At 39.2% G+C, this 22,305-nt stretch overlaps 1 protein-coding gene across 1 annotated transcript; it reads right to left on the bottom strand.

The window, feature by feature from the left end:
* Positions 1-17,050: 17,050 nt before the first annotated feature.
* On the bottom strand, positions 17,051-18,326 carry LOC115969887. The gene is made up of 3 exons (XM_031089522.1): positions 18,233-18,326; positions 18,042-18,158; positions 17,051-17,722 (listed from the first exon to the last, which is right to left on the bottom strand). Exons 1-3 carry the CDS (start codon positions 18,302-18,304, stop codon positions 17,273-17,275), a joined length of 639 nt encoding a protein of 212 aa, XP_030945382.1. The 5' UTR covers positions 18,305-18,326; the 3' UTR covers positions 17,051-17,272.
* Positions 18,327-22,305: the final 3,979 nt, after the last annotated feature.

Genomic DNA, 22,305 nt, shown 5'->3' with positions numbered 1-22,305 from the left:
GGAGCAAATTTTGTATGTGCCGGAATTTTTTATTTATTAAAAAAAAAAAAAATCAGTCCACTTTGGTCTATTTCGCTCCAATTTGGTCTATTTCAGTCATTTGGTTCCACTTCAATCCATTCGATTCACTTCAGTCCGTTTTCGTCCATTCGGTTTACTTTAGTTATTTTCAATTTATTTTGGTCCATTTTGGTCAATTCGATCCATTTTAGTCCAAAATAAAAGTGACTTGCAGGTGAATAGATCAAGACTTGATCTAAGCCAAAAGGATTGAGAAAGTAAGAAATAGATAAAGATTAACATAAAATTATTTATGACTATAAGACTATATATATATATATATAGAGAGAGAGAGAGAGAGAGAGAGAGAGAGAGAGAGAGATGGATTCAAGTTACACCTGATGTAACTTTACAAAAATTACACTATTTTTAGACTGTAGATTTCTATGAGATCTAACAATTAAAAAATGCCAACTATTTATGTCATCATTAAGCATTTATTGTTTGCCACACTAGCTAACCAAATTAATTTTAGAGAATATTATATTATTTTTTCTACTTTCTATCTCTCTCTCTAATTAATGAATTTGATTCGAGAGAGAAATGAGTTTAAGTTTACAATTGATGTAACTTGAAAAAAAGTTTACACTTGTAGCCTCTAGTGAAATTGTGGCACCACCAATGACGGACAGAAAGCACCGACCATGGAAGGTGTAGGGGCACAATTTAGTAACCAAATTCTTACTGTTACAAGTCTTGGTCCAAAAAGCCCAACACAATAAATTCTTGTAGAGTATGGATTGAAGAATTCGGTTTAAGTAAGTTAAACGGAATATTGCATGGGGTAAGGGAACACACGAACAAGAACAAATGTCATTATATCGAAAGATCACCCAGAATGATAGGGCTAAAACTTGATTTATGGATACAGATTAGTGCAATAGGATTCCTTTGCATGCTACAGTACCTTCCTCTCTCTCCTCCTTTTTTCTTTTTTTCTCCCTCCCCCTTTTTTATGGGGACTTCTACACATCATATAGGCCTTTTCCTGTCATCTGGACTTTATACTTGTTGATCATCTAAACCCCCACTTGAGCACCTGTCCTGTCAGACACTTCTCTCAGTTCTTTGTGAGTTGCAGTAGCCAAGGTAGCACTGTTCAGGAGTCTTCTCCACATTAATGCGGCCATGAGAGTAGCTGTAATGCATTTAATGTGCTGGTGGCAGCCTTTGCTTAGATATTTCGGGTTTCCTTCCTTTCCACGTATTTAGGAGATGGGCTTTAGTGGCTGGAATGTACTTTTACTCCGGATTTTCAGTGTCCGAGGAGAAATTCCTCCTCGGACATGTTTCCTTTGCCCTAGTGGTGTTTGAATACGGATTGCTTGAGTCACGTTGACTCCTTGGATGGGCTAGTGTCCTCGGATGGGTCCAAGGCCTAACCTATTATTTTGGGCCATAGTCCCCACAATAGCCCCTCAAAACTCCAGTTTTTATCTCCTTCCGAGGAGAAAAGCGGAGTTTTGACCTTTCAATGGATAATCATCAATTAATTTATGGTTCACACGTGTGGGGGCAGTTGCTTTTGACGCGCTACAATTCACGAGGCGCGACTATTTACTCCAGGCGGCTTTATGTCTCCCTTATCTAACGGTGGGGCGCAGATTTAACGGCTGACGTTCTTCCCAGAATTTTGAGCGGGAGCGATCTCCTTTTTTCCCTTTGTTATATAAAGCCTTAAGGAGACTTGTTTTTCTTTTTGTTTACTAGCATATAAGAAGTCCAAAGAACTCCAGAGAACTCCAGCGCCCAGACATTCACGAACACTCCCGACCTTTGAATTTCTGTAGCTATTTCTACGAGGCGTCCTTCCCTGAAGAGATTTCTAAGTGTTTTAGAGATTGTCGTAGGGACACTCGTAAGTTCTACTTCCTCATTGTAGCCTCAATTTTCATCTCAGCCCTCGATTTTCTCCTCGACCTTCCTTCTCGGCCAAACGGTTTGACTAGATGGGTAGATTCAAGTATCTGGTAGATACTCCGGCCGCCATGGAGGCCTTTAGGGCAAAATATCGCATCCCACAGGGGGTGGTTTTGCAGTACTGTCCTCCGGAAGGAGTGCTAACTGATAGGGACGTGGGTCAAGTCGTCATTCTCATGATCGCTTTTATAGAAGGAGGAATGGTACTTCCCATGCGTAGGATTACTCGGGACTACTTGTTTAACCATAGGTTGACACCGCATCAGTGCGTTCCCAACATGTTTAGGGTCTTAGGCAGCATAGATGTCCTAAACGAGCGGATGGGTCTAGGCCTTACATGGCATTACGTAGTTCACATGTACGAATGCCACCACCTTGACAAGGCGGGATACTATCTTAAATCTTGGTCCGAGATCGTTAGGCTGATCTCCTGTCTTCCTAAATCTAATAAGGGTATGAAAGATGACTACCTTATTGCCTCAGGAGAGTGGAGCGACGGTTTTCATTGTCCAACTCGAGCAGGAGATCCAGGTGTGGTGTCTTTAGGATCAATCCTCTGGGAAAGAGGGGGGGTTTAGCCCTTTAGTTTTACTGTCTTTTGGTCGGAAGTTCAAAATTTTGTAACCTAACCAAAATTTTCTTCTCGGCTATTTTGCAGATAGAGCACACGTCGCCCCTCGGCTCAGCCACGTGAATGTTCAGGCCTTAAACTACCTTTTGAGGTCAGAGATCTACGTCAACGAGGACGGACAATTGCGAGCGGCTTATCCGGTTTTAGGTTATGAACCTTTGTCCCGCACTTTTCAAGATATCGACCAGTCCATAAGAGCCGGTAGTCCAAGGTTGGCTAGGATCGACATGTCAAAGCCAAGGTTTTTAGCTAGAGACGATCTCAGGCCGGTTGTTTTGCCTGCAGTTCAAAATCCTCCACCAGCTGCGCAACTACCCCCACAAGACAATCCTAAAGTTGCAGCATAGCATGAAGAAGAGGCTGAATCATCTCGTCTTTCTCTTGAGAAGGAGATAGACGAGTTTTACTTCGAGGAGGATATTCCAAAAGCTCCTCTGATCGAGCTTTCAGATCCTGAAGGGGAACAGGACAGAAATTCGGTGGTCGGCGTGCCACTTGTTATTGCCTGCTCGGATGACTCTTCCGACGAGGAGGTGGACAATATGGCCTCCAACAAAGGAAAGAGCCTACGAGAGCTGATGTCCTCCCGAGGTAAAGGGCAATCATTAAAAGTGCCCTCCAAGTCCCAGGCACCTATCCATCCTCCCATTGCTCCACAACTCCCTTCCGACCTTGGTTTAAAAATTAACCCGGACTTGAAGAAGAAAAGGCCGGTCGAGTCCCTTGAGGAAGGCGAGGTGGGCCCTCGCCAGGGTAAACAGCAAAAGACAACCCGGAACAGAGGGACAAAAGGGCTCCATCTGTAGAGAGCCAAGAAGAGACGGAGCGGGCTGAAATGCACGTTAATCCACGTACTTGGAGCCCGAAACTCGAAGTGGATGGAGTCGCCATTCCATATACCGCTTCGGTCCGAGAATACAATAGGGGCTGAGTAGGGTATATAGTTGAGGCCTTGGAACAGCCCATGCTCCTTCCCAGGGACATGGAGGCTTACAAGCGATTTTCACAGCCCGAGCTCTTTTTATCCCTAAAGAGAGACCTTGCGATGGTAAGGCAGTTCATCTTTCTCTTGGTAAAATCATTGGATCTTATCGCGTTCTAATATATCGTTTTGTCATTTTTTGGGCAGATAACTCAACAAGTGTTTGTGGCCGAGGAGTATTGCCGCAACAATCGCAAGTTGGCTAACATTGAGGCTCTTTCTCATGCCAAGGTGGAGAAAGCTTTAGGGACCCTCAAGCAGGAGCAATTTGAGCTGTCTGAGAAGCTCAAAGGGGCTGAGAAAAATCGCAGGAGCGCCGAGGCTGGCTTGAAGAACGCTGAGAGTCAAGCCGAGGACCAACACCAAAAACTATACGTGACTGAGACCAACCTTGCCACTGAAAAGCAAACTGTGTTGGATCTCAAGGCCGCGTTATAGAAAGCCAAGAAGAAGGCCCGACTGGCCAAGGAAGAGGCTCAGCTAGTCAAGGAAGCAGCCAAGGCTGAAAAGAAGGCTTCTTATCAGCTTGGGGCGGAGGAGACTAAAGCCAGGCTTTCCGAGGAGCTGCCAGAGGTATGCAGGGATTACTGCCGCATTTCATGGGCTCATACTCTCAATGCTATAGGGGTCCCTGCAGACTTGGCTTTGAGGTTACCTGAGAAGGTCTTTTTCCCTCCTAAGATCCGAGAGATCCCTGATGACGCCGCTGAAGCTTCTGAGCAGGCTACGGTTGTTCCTGATGCCATCCCCCTAGTTTACACTGCTGGGGGCTCTGGTTAAGTAGCCGTCCAGGCCAAGGATGCGGAAATGGAGAAGAACAAGGGCATGGGCAAGGGAAAAAGAACCTCCTCTAAGGCCAAGGATCCTGCTAAGGAGTCAGTCACTGAGGATCTTGGGGCAGATTCCCAAGCTAAGGATGTTCCTCCTCCTCAACTAGAGCAAAAAGAGAATCCTCCTGTTGAGACTTAGCTCCTAGGGTTTTTATTACTGTGTATTATTTTTTATTTTTTATTTTTATTTCAAACAGGAGTTGTCCTACATTTTTTTCTTTTACAAAGACTTCCCTTTGTATTATTTTTGGCCTATTAATATAGAATGCTCTTTCTTTCATTTTTCTTTTATCTTTATGACTGATGTTGATAGAATTCCCTTATTTTGTTCAAAGTTAATGCTACTGTTTCTTTAGTTGATGTTTGCAACAATCCTATCGATATAAACAAATGAGAAGGGGTAGTGCCATGCGATGAACTTAGAACAATAGATGCTATCATACGAGACTATGAACGTACCTTAAAATTGCACAAGAGTCCTGAGTTGTTAATTTCCCCTAAGTCTGTGGTCCGAGGAGCCATGCAGGACTTAGGTTCTGTTTAAAACTTGGATCGATGCCTTAAGTTGTTAATTTCCCCTAAGTCTGTGGTCAGAGGAGTCATGCAAGACTTAGGTTCTGTTTAACACTCGAAGAGATGCCTAAGTTGTTAATTTCCCCTAAGTCTGTGGTCCGAGGAGCCATGCAGGACTTAGGTTCTGTTTAAAACTTGGATAGATGCCTTAAGTTGTTAATTTCCCCTAAGTTTATGGTCCGAGGAGCCATGTAGGACTTAGGTTCTGTTTAAAACTTGGATAGATGCCTTAAGTTGTTAATTTCCCCCAAGTCTGTGGTTCGAGGAGCCATATAGGATTTAGGTTCTGTTTAACACTCGAAGAGATATCTAAGTTGTTAATTTCCCCCAAGTCAGTGGTCCGAGGAGCCATGTAGGACTTAGGTTCTGTTCAAAACTTGGATAGATGCCTTAAGTTGTTAATTTCCCATAAGTCTGTGATCTGAGGAGCCATGCAGGACTTAGGTTCTGTTTAACACTCGAAGAGATGCCTAAGTTGTTAACTTCCCCCAAGTCTGTGGTCCGAGGAGCCATGTAGGACTTAGGTTCTATTTAAAACTTGGATAGATGCCTTAAGTTGTTAATTTCCCCCAAGTCTGTGGTCCGAGGAGCCATGCAGGACTTAGGTTCTGTTTAACACTCGAAGAGATGCCTAAGTTGTTAATTTCCCCCAAGTCTATGGTCCAAGGAGCCATGCAGGACTTAGGTTCTGTTTAAAACTTGAAGAGATGCCTAAGTTGTTAGTTTCCCCTAAGTCTGTGGTCCGAGGAGTCATGCAGGACTTAGGTTCTGTTTAAAACTTGGATAGATAGAAGTGAGCCGATGAATACGCGACAATCATGAGACAAAACAAAGGCACATCTGTTTTCATTAATAATAATATCTTCTTAGATTGTTTACATTCCATGGGCAAGGTACAGTTTTCTCATCTAGGTCCTTCAGATAATATGCACCTATTCCTGCCACAGAGGTGATGCGATATGGTCCTTCCCAGTTGGGTCCCAGCTTGGCCCAGGAAGGGTTCTTGGCGCTGCCAAAATTTTTTCTCATCACAAGGTCTCCTGGCCCTAGGGGTCGCAGCCTTACATCAATATCGTATCCCTGTTTTAACTTTTGGTGGTAATAGGCCATTTGGATCATGGCTTTTTCTCTTTTCTCCTGAGCTAGGTCTAGACTTCTCCCTAGTAATTCATCATTACTTCTTGGGGTAAAGGTGCTGGATTTCAGCGTGGGGAAGCTTGCTTCAAGGGGGAGCACGACCTCAGCCCCGTAAGTCATTGAAAAAGGAGTTCCTCCCGTTGACCGTCGCGGCGTAATTCGGTAGGTCCATAAGACGTGCGGTAGCTCTTCCACCCATCTTCCTTTTGCATCATCCAAACTCTTTTTCAACCCGCTCACTATGACTTTGTTCACGGCCTCGGCTTGCCCATTTCCTTGAGGGTAGGCAGGAGTGGAATATCGGTTCGTGATCCCGAAGTCGCAACAGTATTTCCTGAAGGTCTTACTATCAAATTGAAGACCGTTGTCCGAGATGAGGGTGTGAGGGGTTCCAAAGTGCATAATGATGTTCTTCAAAACAAATTTCTTCTCATCCACGTCCCTGATATTGGCCAAAGGTTCAGCTTCTACCCATTTGGTGAAATAATCAGTGCCGACTATTAAGTATCGCTTATTCTCTGCTGCTTTCAGGAAAGGGCCAACAATATCAAGGCCTCACTGAGCAAACGACCAAGGACTGGAGAGTGGGTTAAGGACTCCCCCCAGCTGGTGGATATTTAGGGTGAATCTTTGGCATTGATCACAATTCCTTGCATATTCTTCGGCCTCCCTCTACATGTTCGGCCACCAGTACCCTTGAGTGAGTGCTCTGTGTGCTAGCGATCTTCCTCCCGTATGACTTCCACAAATTCCCTCATGTAGTTCTTCAAGCCAGGATTCGAATTCCTCTGGGTGTATACATAGTAGATATGGCCCAGAGTAGGAGCGCTTGTAAAGCTTGTGGTCCTCCGACAACCAAAACCGAGGAGCATTCCTACGTATTTTCTCTGCCTCCAATTTTCCTTCGGGTAATACATCATCTTTGAGGAAGTTCACTATAAGATCCATCCAGCTCGGATTCCTTCTGATTTGATGGATTCGAACGGTATCCCTTTCGATGGTACCTACTTTGTATAGATCCTCAACAAGGATCGTTCGTGGTAGATCCTGCGCCGAAGACGTGGCAAGGGTGGCCAGTGAATCTGCATGTGTGTTCCCACTTCTAGAAACATGCGTCAGATTAAAAGATTCAAAACCTGATTGCAGGCGCCTGACTTGACCAAGGTACTCCTGCATTCTCGCATCTCTAGCTTCCAACTTACCCATCACTTGGCCTACTACAAGTCTAGAGTCCAAGAACGCTTCTATTGCCCTTCCACCCATCTTTTGCACCATGATCATTCCTTGGAGCAAGGCCTCGTACTCGGCTTCATTGTTCATAGCAGAAAACCCAAGTCTTAATGACTTTTCAATGGTAATCCTTTCGGGCGATATTAGAACTAGCTCTATCCCAGATCCTTTTTGGTTGGCTGCACCGTCCACATAGACTTTCCATGGCGAGGTTGCTTGTGCCAAGATTGCGCCAATCGTTTCATCCATGATTTCCTCCTCGGCTACTACTTCTACAGAGGGCTTAGCGAATTCAACGACTAGATCCGCGAGGACTTGACCCTTGACAGAGGTTCTAGGCATGTATTTAATATCGAAAGCCCCTAGAAGCGTACTCCACATGGTGATTCTTCCTGTGTAGTCGGTGCTTCGGAGCACCGACCGAAGGGGAAGTTGGGTTAGGACAATGATCGTGTGTGCCTGAAAGTAATGGGGAAGTTTCCGCGTGGCATGCACTACTACAAGAATCGCTTTTTCCAATGGCAAGTAGCGCACTTCGGTCTCATGCAACGATTCACTTACGTAGTATATTGGTCGCTGTATCCCATTATCAACCCGTATCAGTACCAAGCTTACGGCATGAGAGGCTACTGCTATGTATGCGAACAGAACCTCGTCGGCCTTAGGGCTAGACATGATGGATGGTCGTGACAAATATTCTTTGAGTTGCTGGAAAGCTTGAACACAGTCCTCCGACCATTCAAACCATTTCCACTTATTCATCAAGAGGTAGAAAGGTCAGCATCGGTCCGCAGATCGTGAGATAAACCGATTCAACGCTGCGATCATATCCGTGAGTTTCTGCACTTCTTTTGGGTTCTGAGGAGCTTGTAAGCTATTAATCGCTTTGATTTGGTCCGGGCTCACCTCTATTCCTCTATGAGTTACCATGTAGCCTAGGAATTTTCCGGACCCGACCCCAAACGAACACTTGGAAGCGGTGAGGCGCAGCTTGTGTTCCCTTAAGATGCTAAAAATGACTTCAAAGTCTTTCACGTGCTCGGACGCCACTTTACTTTTTACTATCATATCGTCTATGTAGACCTCAATAACCTTGCCTAGCTGGGGTTCGAACATTCTAGTCATCATCTTTTGGTAAGTTGATCCTGCATTCTTTAATTCGAAAGGCATCACCTTATAGTGGTAGTTTCCGACAGGTATCATAAACGCCGTTTTCTCCTGATCCTCTAATGCCAGCGGTATCTGATGATAACCCTGGAAGGCATCCAAGAAGCTTATTCGGGGGTGGCCTACAGTCGCATCCACCAGTCGGTCTATTCGAGGCAACGGGAACAGGTCTTTCGGGCACGCCTTGTTTAAGTCTGTGAAGTCTACGTAGACCCGCCACTTCCCCGTCTTCTTTCTCACCACCACCGTATTTGCCAGCCATTCGGGGTAAAAGACTTCTTTGATAGCCCCTGCCTTTTTAAGCTTCATCACTTCATCCCTAACAGCACCAACATGTTCTTTCGAAGGGCGCCGGGGTGGCTGCTTCTTTGGAATAGAAGATGGGTTAACATTTAGGTAGTGACAAATGAGACTAGGGTCAACCCCCGGGGCATCGTAGGCGTCCCATGCAAATATATCAACATTCTTCCTCAGAAACTTAACCAGCTCCTCTTTTTCTTGAAGAGGTAACTCCAAACCGACTTGGAAAAATCTTTCTGGGTTGTCGTCAACGGTAAACCTTTCTAAACTTTCACATTTTATCTCCTCGGCTGGTCCGTTGACTTGAGCTGCCAAGGTGGTTGATTGCTATAAATTCTCAGAAGCTGAGGATTTAGCATTGGACCGACGTGAGATGGCGGCCACCATGCATTGCCTAGCCATGGCTTGATCTCCATGAATTTCTTCCACTTGGCTTCCGGATGGGTATTTTACCTTTTGTTGAAGTGTAGAAGATACGGCCTCCAGGGCATGAAGCCACGGTCTGGCCACTATTGTCGTGTAAGGCGAGTAGGCATCGACCACAATAAAATCCACCTCCACCACCTCTGATCCGGTCTGTATAAGTAATCTGATTTGCCCTTTTGGTACAACAGTCTTCCCTTCGAAACTTATAAGGGGAGAGTCATAAGCCGTTAAATCTTCAGGCCTTAGGTTCAGCCCCTTGTACAGGTCAGGATACATTACTTCCATTGCACTACCCGGATCCACTAGTACCCTCTTCACGTCGAAACCTCCGATCCTCAGCGTAACCACTAAAGCATTGTCGTGGGGTTGGGTAGTTCCCTTCTTATCCTCGTTCGAGAACCCTAATATCAATGAGTATCCCTTTTTGGATCTTTTAGACTCCCTTTCCCTGTCCTCGGCGGGAAGCCAAGCCACGAACAGCACCCTGGAAGGAAAAAAACTGGTTCTTCCTGGGGCGGCCAGGATGACATGTATCGTTCCTATGGGAGGTCTTAGAGATACGTCCTTTCGAGGCTCTTGTACTGCTTGGCCCAAATAACCGCTAGAGGGGTGTAAAAGATGACGTAACTTTCCTTCTCGAACCAGCTGATCTAGGTGATTCCATAGATTCCTGCAATCCTCAGTGGTATGCCCGTGGTCTTGATGATAATAACAATACAGGTTCTGGTTGCGCTTCGAGGGGTCTCCAGCCATTTTACCTGGCCATCTGAAGAAAAGCTCGTTCTTGACTTTCTCCAGAACTTGTTGTACTGGTTCTCTGAATATGGCATTAACCGTTTGCATGTTGGTTTGTCCAGCTTGTCTCGAAAAATCCCTCATCGGATGGTTATTGTTGTATCGTTCCGACCTATAATCATTCCCTTTGGGGGGAACGATCTTCTCATTTCCTTTCCCTTGTAGCTGGTCTTCTTCCACCCTTTTGTACTTGTCAATCCTATCCATCAATTGATGAACGCTGGTGACGGGCTTACCAGTCAGAGATTTCCTCAAGCCGTGCTCGGTGGGGAGACCACTTTTGAACTTGCTGATGGCGACATCATCGTGGTTTTCGTCCATCTCGTTATACATCTCCCAATACCTATCCAAATACGCCTTTAGGGTTTCTCCCTCGTGCATAGATAAGGATAACAACGAACTTAGGGGCCGAGGAACTCGGCTATTCGTGATAAAACGAGAGCAAAAGGCCTGAGTGAGCTGCTTGTAGGAACCTATGGAATTTGTCTTCAAGCTATTGAACCATCTCATCGCCACTAGCCCCAGGCTAGACGGAAAAACTTTGCACATCAGAGCCTCATTCCGAGAGTGAATAGCCATTATCTGGTTAAACTGGCTCACGTGCTCCACAGGGTCTGCTCGGCCGTTGTAAATGGCAAAGGTAGGTTGATTGAAGAGCCGGGGTAATTTAGCCCCCTCTATCCGATGTACGAAGGGTGACCTGGAGATCTGATCCAATGCCTTGTTCATGGCATCATTACCCAAACCCTTACTAGATGGGCTCTCATACCTCCGTTCAGGGCGCAACTCCCTTTCGCAAGAAAAGGTTTCGCTTGGGGGAGTTCTTGACCTCCGTCTGTAACTGACATCTTCCTCTTCGTTAGAGGACGTATCTGAGTTGGAGGGGGATCGCCTTTGCTGTGCATGGCGCAACTTTCTTTTTAGGTCATCTATCTCTCGCTGCATGGTCTGATAGTTGTTTCGCCTTTGAGATATGTGACTTCCTATTTGGGTGTGGCTTTGGCTTGTCTGGGCAGTATGTACGCTTCCCTCATGATTTCTTCCGTTAACTGGATTTGTTCCAGGGTTGGGAAGGTTGTTTTGCCGTTGAGACGCAATAGGTTCTGTCTGCTGAGGGTCAACTTGGTGGAGATTCTCTTGATGTGGACCTGATCCCGCCATACCTAACCGTCGTACTTACTAACACTTAAGTTCTCCCCACAGACGGTGCCAATTGTAGGGGCACAATTTAGTAACCAAATTCTTACTGTTACAAGTCTTGGTCCAAAAAGCCTAACACAATGAATTCTTGTAGAGTATGGATTGAAGAACTCGGTTTAAGTAAGTTAAACGGAATATTGCATGGGGTAAGGGAACACACGAACAAGAACAAATGCCATTATATCGAAAGATCACCCGGAATCATAGGGCTAAAACTTGATTTATGGATACAGATTAGTGCAATAGGATTCCTTTGCATGCTATAGTACCTTCCTCTCTCTCCTCCTTTTTTCCTTTTTTCTCCCTCCCCTTTTTTTATGGGGACTTCTACACATCATATAGGCCTTTTCTTGTCATCTAGGCTTTACACTTGTTGATCATCTAAACCCCCACTTGAGCACCTGTCCCATCAGACACTTCTCTCAGTTCTTTATGAGTTGCGGTAGCCAAGGTAGCACTATTCAGGGGTCTTCTCCACATTAATGCGGCCAGGATAGTAGCTGTAATGCATTTAATGTGGTGGTGGTAGTCTTTGCTTAGATATTTCGGGTTTCCTTCCTTTTCACATATTTAGGAGATGGGCTTTAGTGGCTGGAATGTACTTTTGCTTCGGATTTTCAGTGTCCGAGGAGAAATTCCTCCTCGGACATGTTTCCTTTGCCCCAGTGGTTTGAATACGGATTGCTTGAGTCACATTGACTCCTCGGATGGGCTGGTGTCCTCGGACGGGTCCAAGGCCCAACCTGTTATTTTGGGCCATAGTCCCCACAGAAGGCATTACCATATGAAAGAAAGCAACTTCTAATTATAAAATTGTTAAATTGTATACCCAACTAAGATCTAAGGGCAAATCGCTAGCTCTACAACAAGAAACACAAAGTTGTCAAGCTAGCCCCAAAGTTCAATGGATTTTTTTAATTTAGTAAATCAATCACCATGCCAACCATAAAGCTAGATTATACATGCTACCTTTAAGAGCTTTTATCTAATTAAAATCAAATTTCAGATTTGTGATTCAAGGTCAAGATATGTTACATTAATTATTTTATAAGAACTGAAACCGAACGAGAGTCTTTATATCTATAAGAAGGGGAGTAGGAAGGGAAGAACAGATATAATATAATGATCAACAAAAATTCTTGTTCCACTCCGTCATTGGTACATGGAAGCCATAGCCCCATCAAAGATCGAACAGCTTCACTGGTGGCAGCAAATGAGTGAAGCAATACTCCTAATCTCAAATTAAAAAAAAAAAAAAAAACTTTCATTTGTTCCTGAATTTGCCCCTAATTTCCATTAATTGTTGAGGGTGAAAGTACATAGAACACGAGACCATTTGAGAGGGGGAGAGAGGATGAAGATGATGATGGAGAGTAGAGAGTTAATGCTGTTTTTTTATTTTTCTATTTTTAATAAGAAGAGTTAATGACTTAATTACTAAAATTGGTAAAGAAAGCGAGTATTAAGGGTTTGCTTTAATTATTTCTTTAGCTAATTACTTACTTTTGAGTTTTGGCCAAATGCAAAATAAACCAATAAAATTATGGATCTCATCGTTGTTACGTTGCATAAGAAACCAACAAATTCTACACCGCGCGAATCTTTCGTGATTGAATTGAAGTCGTTGTTTTCATGCCAGAGCCAATTTTGTAATCTCGCGCAATTTCAATCCATATGTTTAAATTGATTGGGTTGAAAGGACAAAATTTGGCTACAAACTTAGTTGTAGCATAAGATTACAATTTCACCAAAAATATGAACATAGCTACATATATTGAAAATATATCCATAGAATTGTATATTCTTTATATTCTTAACACATATGTAAAATTCATACTATTTGATCAATAAACTTCTTTTTTATTTATAATTTTATATTACAAAAACTTGTAATTTGGACATTTCATTGATGACAAATTTACTGATCTTTGATCTTTTGAAAATTTCGCAAACATAGAGGATACAAGAAGAAAATGTAATCCAATATTGAGTTTGTCAAAATTTACATTTAATAAAAAGATATTAAGTGGAATTGTAGTCTTAGGCTATAACCATATTTGTTGCCAAACTTTATCTAGGTTGAAATATCATTAATGCAACCCCAAGAGGTTGGCTTAATGGTTCCTAAGGCCTCATGATATCTATGAGATTCTGAGTTCGAAACTTCTTGCCAACATCTTGGGGGCACCCCCATGAGATTTCTTCTTGTAATAATTTGGTGCATGTGGGATGGGAGGACTACATACACCTAATGGAATAGTCAAATACTCAAAAAGATGTGGACACACTCGTTTAACATATATATCATTAATGCATAATGGAGGGACTAAAACTAAGATAGATGAATGAGAAGTGAGAAATAAATTTGGACGAAAAGTAATCAAAAGTCGTTGAGGTCGGGTGTTCAAAGCATTTGACAAGATTTTAAGTCAGGCACAAAAAAATTATCCATGCATAACCATAAAAAGAAGAGTGTTCGAGTGTTGGAGGACCTCAACAAGTTGTTACATCTTGATATTTTTAACAAAGACATGTAGGATTCAAATCCCCCACCCTCAACCATCAAATTATCGAAAAAAAAAAAAACCCTTGATTCATAATTCTCTTTCCTATGAAAGAAATCAATTATATTATTCAAAACTCAATTTTTGTGAGAAATCTATTTTTATTTTTTTGAGTTCCTACTTAGGATATTAGGAAAATTGTGTAAATTATAATTTTTACAAACTACATAGGAATGTAATATTGATTTTTTAACTTAATTGATCATATAAAATTAATTAGATAAAAGTATTGAGAATCATTAAATTGATTGATTTTGTATCCTTTTGGGTTGCTTTATGTGTAGAATATGTTACTTTGGAGTTTTCAAGTTACTCTCATAACAATTTAAGTAATTAATAGATAATAAATTCTTGCCTAATTTTGAAATCTATGAATTTATATATATACCAGTAAAATTGGCATTGGCTAGTCCCTAGATGAAAATCAATAAAAGATTGACCACATTAATATTTTGTAAAAATATTGTAAAATAGTTTGTGGTTGTAACATTACTCATTAGCACAAGAGTTTAGATATTTTATCAGATGTTGCGTAATCTATTAATTAGTTGAGATTATTGTGGACTTTGAGTGTGTGTGTATATATATTCTAAAACCATTAATTGCAATTTCTAATTGTGATTGTGTTGATTATATACGTTATACAATATAGTGGGAGACGTTTAGATACACATGATTCCTTGGTGACTATGTCAATGTAATGGACATGCTTAGGAGTATAGAACCATAACAAATCTTTGTATTTTCTTTCTTGCCATGCTATTTTTTACCCACTTTGTTTACAAAGTTGCACTTGACAATGGTTTCAGATTCAATTAGATAAATGCCAACATTGGAGGAAGAGAAAGACCCGCTATATGGAAATTTCCTAGTGCCTCTTGTCTTAATTATCAACTTTTTTTATTATTAAACATATATTATTCAAGGATCGCATTACCTGAATTCATGCTATGGTATATTTGAATTTCAAAACTATTCTGGTTGTGGCGTTTGGGCCCCAAGCTCATGTCGTGTTGGATAATTTCTAAAAAGTTGTCGTATATATTGTACTTTGATGTTTTATGTAAGCCAATATGCTTGGGCTATGTGAAGAAGAAATGTTGAAGAATGATTATGGGTTGAACATCCTTTTGGATTCTAGATATAACATCTTGATTTTCCATTATGTCTCATTTAAGATTAAAAATAAAATAAAATAAAATAACTTAACTCCCCCAACCAACCGCAAAGTGAGAATATAGGAAAATAATTAGACACTTGTACATTTTATGTGCAACCTCCAATATTTTTCTACCCATTATGCAATGCTAAATATGAGTGAAAGACCAAAATACAACCCAAAAAGAATGTGGTTGCCGTGAATACAGTAATGTTAACTTTAATGTTCTAGGAGGGGGAACTGCTACATTTAATTTTATTTTCCAACAAAAGACATATTCGTACATTAAAATTCATTTTAAGCAAAAAGTTAACTATTTAACATTATTCCAAAATCAAATTAAATAAGCATTTTTATGCATGAATTAACACAAATAAATATGATAATGCTTTCTGATAGTGATATAATTATGCAAAATTAATCTATTATAAAAAAGAATGAACCTTATTGTAGATACATTTTATGCAAGAACACCAAGAATGGGTTCAATGTAATGACAAAAATCATGAAAAAGGAAAATTTAATGTTACAATGTTTGCATGGTTGTGAAGGTCTGGAAGGCCTATATATAGCCTTCCACACCTCATTAAGATACTTATACACGAGGCCACTTGCCAACAATATGGACATTACAAATACAATAATGTTTTGAACAGTTAATATCACAATAAGTTCATTTACTTGATAGCAAAGCCTGTTTACTTTATGTGTAAGATGCAATATTACTTTTGAGCTCTTATATTCATTCAGCAACAAGACTATATATGAAGTATAGATGTCTTGCTTCATAGTTGTGCTTGCTATTCTTTCATTTTCGTTTCAAAGAGACGTATTTGGACTGGCAAGACAAGCTGATCAAGCACTTTTATCTGAAACTTGGTTCCTTACAGGTTTGGGCAGTCGGGACAAAAATGGGAACACGGGTTATCGCTAGCTCTGGAATTTAATTCGAAGAAGGTAGGTTCAAAAGATATCATACAACTGTGCTCTTTTGAAATTGGCCGTACAAGGAGATTATAAATGTAAAGTAATAGAAAGAAAGTAGGGAAGATGTCATTGCTTCTGCTAGTAATCTGTTAGATGTCATACCTTAGGAATTTAATTTTTTGAGTCTTCCCAACTGGAAATCTATCTTACCCAAGCACAGGACTGACAGAAGAAAAAAGTAAAAAATTAACTAGAAATGAGAAACTGTGTAGTCAGAAGAACAAATCTATGGCTGGGGTTTGCTCATTTAAAACCTAATGAATCCCAACAGGCTCAACAGTTTAAAAGTAAATTGTACTAACTTCTAACAAGTACTACCAAGCAAAATTGAAAAGGCTACTAAGCGACTCCAGTAGTATCAACTATAACATCAAACAGAGTTGGTTTGTAATTTTGCATCTACTTTAGTATGACATGTATCAGGAAAAAACAAAAAAGAATCAAGCCAGCATTTTATCTGAGTTGCAAGCTGTAGTTAGCTGTGTTATAAACTTCATTATTTGGGGTGTGGGGCACTTGGTGCAGGTGCAAGTGTAAGATCTTAGCTTAATCTGAATAGGCTAAGAACTAACCATTGGTTGCATTAACAGGCCGAACAGATGTGCTATGGCTACTTGAGCTCAGTTAGTCTGATGAATATCCAACTCAGCCTGGTTTCTGAAACTCAAAAGACAGACAACATAATGAAGATGCTTTTTTAACATGTTGAGAGAAGGACAGGGAAAAGTATCTAAATGCTTTTTATAATTCATTGATCAGGGGGCAACATAAACCATGACTAGATATATTGAATGATGCTGGCAGGTTAAATGGTTAATAATGTTTTTACACTTTTAAGCATCATATTTGGTAGAAATTTTTCCACAGAAGTACATATTTCACATAGTTCCAAAACCCGGCCATCATCAGGAACTGAATTAATAATTCTTTTTAGGGATTTTGTTTTCCCCACAGAAAAACAGAAAATGTCACAGATCATAAACAAAAAAAATATTCATAAACCTAAGAGAAAAAATTAGAAAGTTTTTGTAAATCAAGACCCAATAGAACTATTAAACTACAAATTTGTCACTACCATATATATGTCGCAATCGTAGGCCAAGGCATCAGAGCTTGAATTTATACATCCCATACAGGAAATTCAGAGAGCTTACATCACAATCAATACGAAACACGAAAATTTAACAATTCATATGAGTAGTGTGCTGCATTAACCAAGTTTTCAATTCAATTTTGTGAAACAGTACTCAACCAAATCACTTTTCCATTTACGCATCTTGTCAGTGTGACGAAAGTTCTCACCACTATAGTTCAAGTCGGAGGAGGTCCACGGAATGAGTTTTCGACTCTTGAGCTGAAGAAGAAAGTCATAGCCATCGCAAGGATCCAAAACACGAAACAGAGAAGCACAATTTGTTTTTTCCTAGCGATGAGTTCAGCAAAGCGATCTTTCTTCTTTGGCTGAGCGTAGAACTCGTCTACAATGATACACAACAGCGCATCCAGAAGCTTCTTTGATCGAGTATCTATGTCCACCGAGTTCAAGGCCTGAGATCGAGCTTTTTTGAGAAAATCAACCACAATCTCCATCTCCACAGATCTGTTCTTCGAACCATCCAGTTCGCTTGATCTGTACAGATTCATTGCAAGCTTTCCTGGTTCGTCATTTTCAGTAGTGACCGTAGAAGATGGAGTGAGATCAGAAGGAAGCAGCGATTCTGACGAAGCTGTAGGAGTCGGACTCATCGTCATTGAGAAGCTCTAGAAAATGAACCACAGAATTCAAACTACATTATGTGAAATTTTTTCTTCTGTCTTCATTTCCTATATTTTCTCAGAAACCAAACAGTACAAGTTGATATTGAATTCAAAGCTTAACACGTTCGTAATCGTTCTAATTTCGTTGATAGTGAATACGAAAGAGTAATCAACGAAAATTAAGCATCAAACAACACGACTATCAAACTTATATATAGATAAAGATGAATTTGCGTGCAAAATAGATTACATGAATGCAATTTTTCACATAAAAATGTACACACAGCTTGAAATTTGGATTGGATTGGAAATTGAATCTTACATCTGTGATATCTCCGGCGTGATTAGATTCCGAGATCTCAGAAATCGAAGATAACTCATCCTTGGAAGATTCATCGGAAACTGACGTAAACACCGCATTCAAGTTCTTCTTCGTGACCTGGAGAAGAAGAAAAAGCGAATCTGAATTCGAATTCGAATTCGAAACGTAGAGATTATGGTTTGGAAATGTACCTTCTGGAGCTTCTTCAACGAGGAGTCCTTGAATCTCCGATTCGCGAGCTCTGGTTTTTGGTGCTCTTTCATTTTTGCTGTGTGTTTTCGCGGAAAGATTTTGAATTTCAATTTTTAACCGAGTATGGGAAAAATGAACCGTATATATAGTGCGGGATTTGAGAGAGATTAGAGAATTGGGCTTTGTCGTTTTAGGTGGGCTTTTGCTTCTTCCGAATTCAAACTAGTTTTGGGCTTTAAATTGGCCCAAGTTGGAGTACGCTTTGGGACAGGATGCAAGTTCCAAACTTCACACATCATCTATAGTTCTATCCTACTATTTCAGGGCTTTTTCTTGTTGGTATTAAACATTTTTTTGGTTCTAACATAACCCAACCGCATATATATATATATATATATATATATTTTTTTTTTGAGAAACAAACACACACACGCACAAAAGGGAGAGGGAAAGAGGTTCTAATACAAAGGAATACCACAACTCCACTCAAAAGCCATGGTAACTTTTAAGGGAGGGTGGGGCAAGTTATACTACACACAACACATTCTCTTAAGCAATGTGGGACAATTAGCCTTTTTTTTTTTTTTGAGAAACAAACACACACACACACACAAGAGAGACGGAAAGGTGTACGGCTTATATTTAAATAGAGGCAAAACTTGAGAATAAAACTGTAAAAATATATTTCTAACTCTCACTCAAAACATTTCCTACAAAATATGATCACTCTCCCACTAGTCCACTGCTTCAAAGCAACTATAGGTTTACTATTTATTTATTTTAAATAAATAAAAAAAGTTGAACAACCCCACGTTGCTGTTGTTGTTCTTTTTTTCTTTTATAACAAAAAAAAAATTTCTCAAGTTTAAGATGTATTTTATTTTTCTAACCTTCTATAAAAAAAGTTTTATATTTGAAATTTCAAATGAAAAAGAAAGGTCCAAGAATTAATTTGAGTGACATACTACAAACTATCACTAACTCACTATCTCAGCACCATGCACTATATCAACATCCATTATAAACATCGTCAAGATCCCTCCATAATATCTAGAATTGACGACGTTAACATCAAGAAGTTGAATGCCCACCACCATAGAGTGTGGTTTGGTGGTAGGAGTTCTCTGTCGTTTAACATAATACTTGGCAAGAGTTGAGTGATTAGAGTAGTACTTTAACGAATGTGTTGTGCCCCACTATGATAGCCCTATCAAGTCCAAATGGTACACATGATATTACTCATTGTTGTCACGTGGCATGAGGTTGATGAGTCCACACCAAATACCCTCTTTTTATTCGGGAAAAAAGAAAAGAAAAAATTGAATGCGCAATCGTTTCACTAAATCACATTTGAATGTTTGTACATGGCCATATCTTAGTAGTAACAAAGTTTGCTTATAGTTGCAGGATTAATTGGTCCGACCTAAAAGAAATTGATTTTAGTATAGGATTACTTGACCAATTAGATTAATCAATCTGAATATCTCTCAAATCTCAATCATCTAAGACTAAGAGAAATGAAAAGGCAAATATGTCTGCATTTAATCAAAATAACTTAAATCTAATATATATATATATATATATCATAAAAAATATTGTCAAACCAAGTGTGGTTCTACAACTTGACAAATGCATTGTTTTTGACTAAAATGTTTTTCTATTTCCATATCCTTCTAGTAATTAAAGAAAATAGGATAAACAATTACACAATTTTGTACAAAAAATATTAATATTAATACAAAACGGTCATTTGGATAACGACCTGCATATTCCAAAACCACTCACAATACTTCCATTCTACTAACATTTACATTAATTAATTAATCAATAAATTAGCCCAACAACCCCACTCCAAAAAATAAAAAAGAAATTACATTTTTGAAAAACTAAACCACATCTTCCCTTTACAAACAATATGATTTCCATGCCTAGCTTCAGTGGTTTGTTGTTTTTCCTAGTCTTTCGATCCTTTTCTTAGCAGTTTGGGTATGCAGCTTTGCCTACATTGATGAATTGCTAAAGTAAAGATAATCAAGATACACCACCTCTGTTCTTGAGGATGCCCACACTAAATAGTCCTTGCTTCCTAAACAAAATATTAGATACATTTATCTATTAGTTTACAAAGTAGAAGAAAATATTAAAGAACCAAAAAATAAAAATAAAAAAACTCAAAACATATTATATTTACTTTTTCAAGTGTGGAATAGATAAAAGAAAAAAAAAAAATCAAAACATATCAAATTTCACACCTTCATCTATCCTTTTTTTTTTAATATATGATTTATTAAACCCATAAAAGAAAGTTAGACCTGATAACAGCTTTGGACCTCTGGTTATGATCGGACAATGCAAGAAATTACAGTCGTGCGGACATCTGTTGGAAATTCCCTTTGAATTATGAAAGCTAAGTTTTTTCCTACATACCCCATATGGCTAAAGAATTTATGAACCCCTAAATTGGTATTAAAAAAAAAAAAAAAAAAAAAAAAAAGCCCAATCAAATGAGTATAAAATACATGTTAATGCAATTCAATAATTAAAAGGAAGAAATGGATTCAAGGCAATATACCATTGGACAAAGAAACAAAAGGAATCCAAAGACCATTCCTAAACACAACACTTCCAAAATCAACATTGTACTCTGGTCCATCCATTTTGTTTAAAACATGGGTTGAGTATTTTAGTAATCGAAGGAATATGAAAGTTGTAGCAGTTTAAATCTCTAATAGATATCAAGTTGACCAGGAGGGTTGTCATATTTTGTAGGCCATGTTTCAGGTGGGAGTTAAGGGGGTATTATTACCGTGTTATTCTCAAATTTTGGTTTTGCTAAATTTTAGGGTAGAGGGGTCTTTTTGGAAAAAAACAATCTGATCCAAATAGGGAAAGCTCTTTAAATACTAGTATAGATATATACGTTTGATTACAATTTAAACTACTTTTTAAAAAAACTAACTACTCTTAACTTCTTATACTTATCTAAATTAACAATATCAAATCCTTCATTATTCATAATTATATCTCTATAGGTTGGAAGTCTTGAATCCAAGAGGTTCAATGTGATTTTTTTTTTTTTTGGGTGTTTAATCATTAATGTTGTTTTGAAAGTCATATGCTTGATTTTAGGTTCATCGCTAATGCATTATGTTGTTATTTACTTATTTTTATTCTTTTGTGTAGATGAATTTATTGGTTAAGATTTTTGCCTTGTAGATTGTGTTGGGACCTCAACTATTAGGTCTCTTTGGGGTTTCAGGTTTATTGTTTCAAATAATTTAATCTTGCTTTAGACAAGTCTTCACGTCTGTCATGTTCTATCTTGCTCTAGTTTTTAATCTCTCACATTCTTTTTTTTTTTTTTTTTTTTTTTTTTTTTTTTCACCTGTGAGTTAAGGTTGGAAATGTGTTCCAGTCTAACAATACTGATTCGGAAATAGGGATGAAGGGAGGATTGCAGCGAAAAGCGAGAGACGAAGAGAGCATGGACTATGGAGGAACCACAACTAAAGCATATACTTTGATGTTTTGTGACAATGCAATAATAGAATAGTTGTGTTTGAGTCTATTAATAGTGTCGGGGTTGTTATCCACTGCATCATGGACTAATCTACATTTTTTTTTTTTTTTTTCTATTGGGGTTATTATTGAAAACTTGGATTTAGGTGGTAATGCACAATTGCATAGGATAAGTCTTCATGTGTAGAGAGTTAGGAATTTTTTTTCCTTTTTTTTTGAGGGAGTTAGGAAGTTAATCATGAAAGGTACAATAATTTTGTTTTTTTTTTTGTTTTTATTTTATTTTATTTTATTTTATAGTGCTTGTTTGAGAATTACTTATTTCGGATAGTTTATTAATTATTTGCATATGTGAGAGGAAAAAAAAATAAAAAATGACTTATTTTCAAATAATTGAAACTAAAACTATTTGAAATAAAGTTGAGACAAAGAATAATGTGAGACTCACAAAAAGTACATAAAATAAGTGAAAAGACTATCCATAAATATGAACTCGTGATGTAAATTTTAGACTTAACTTTAATTAGTAATTTAAGCATAGTTTTTTTTTTTT

Source organism: Quercus lobata, chromosome 12 (genome assembly GCF_001633185.2).
Source record: "Quercus lobata isolate SW786 chromosome 12, ValleyOak3.0 Primary Assembly, whole genome shotgun sequence".
Taxonomy (NCBI): Eukaryota; Viridiplantae; Streptophyta; class Magnoliopsida; order Fagales; family Fagaceae; genus Quercus; species Quercus lobata.
This window is presented reverse-complemented; position numbering and strand designations above follow the sequence as displayed.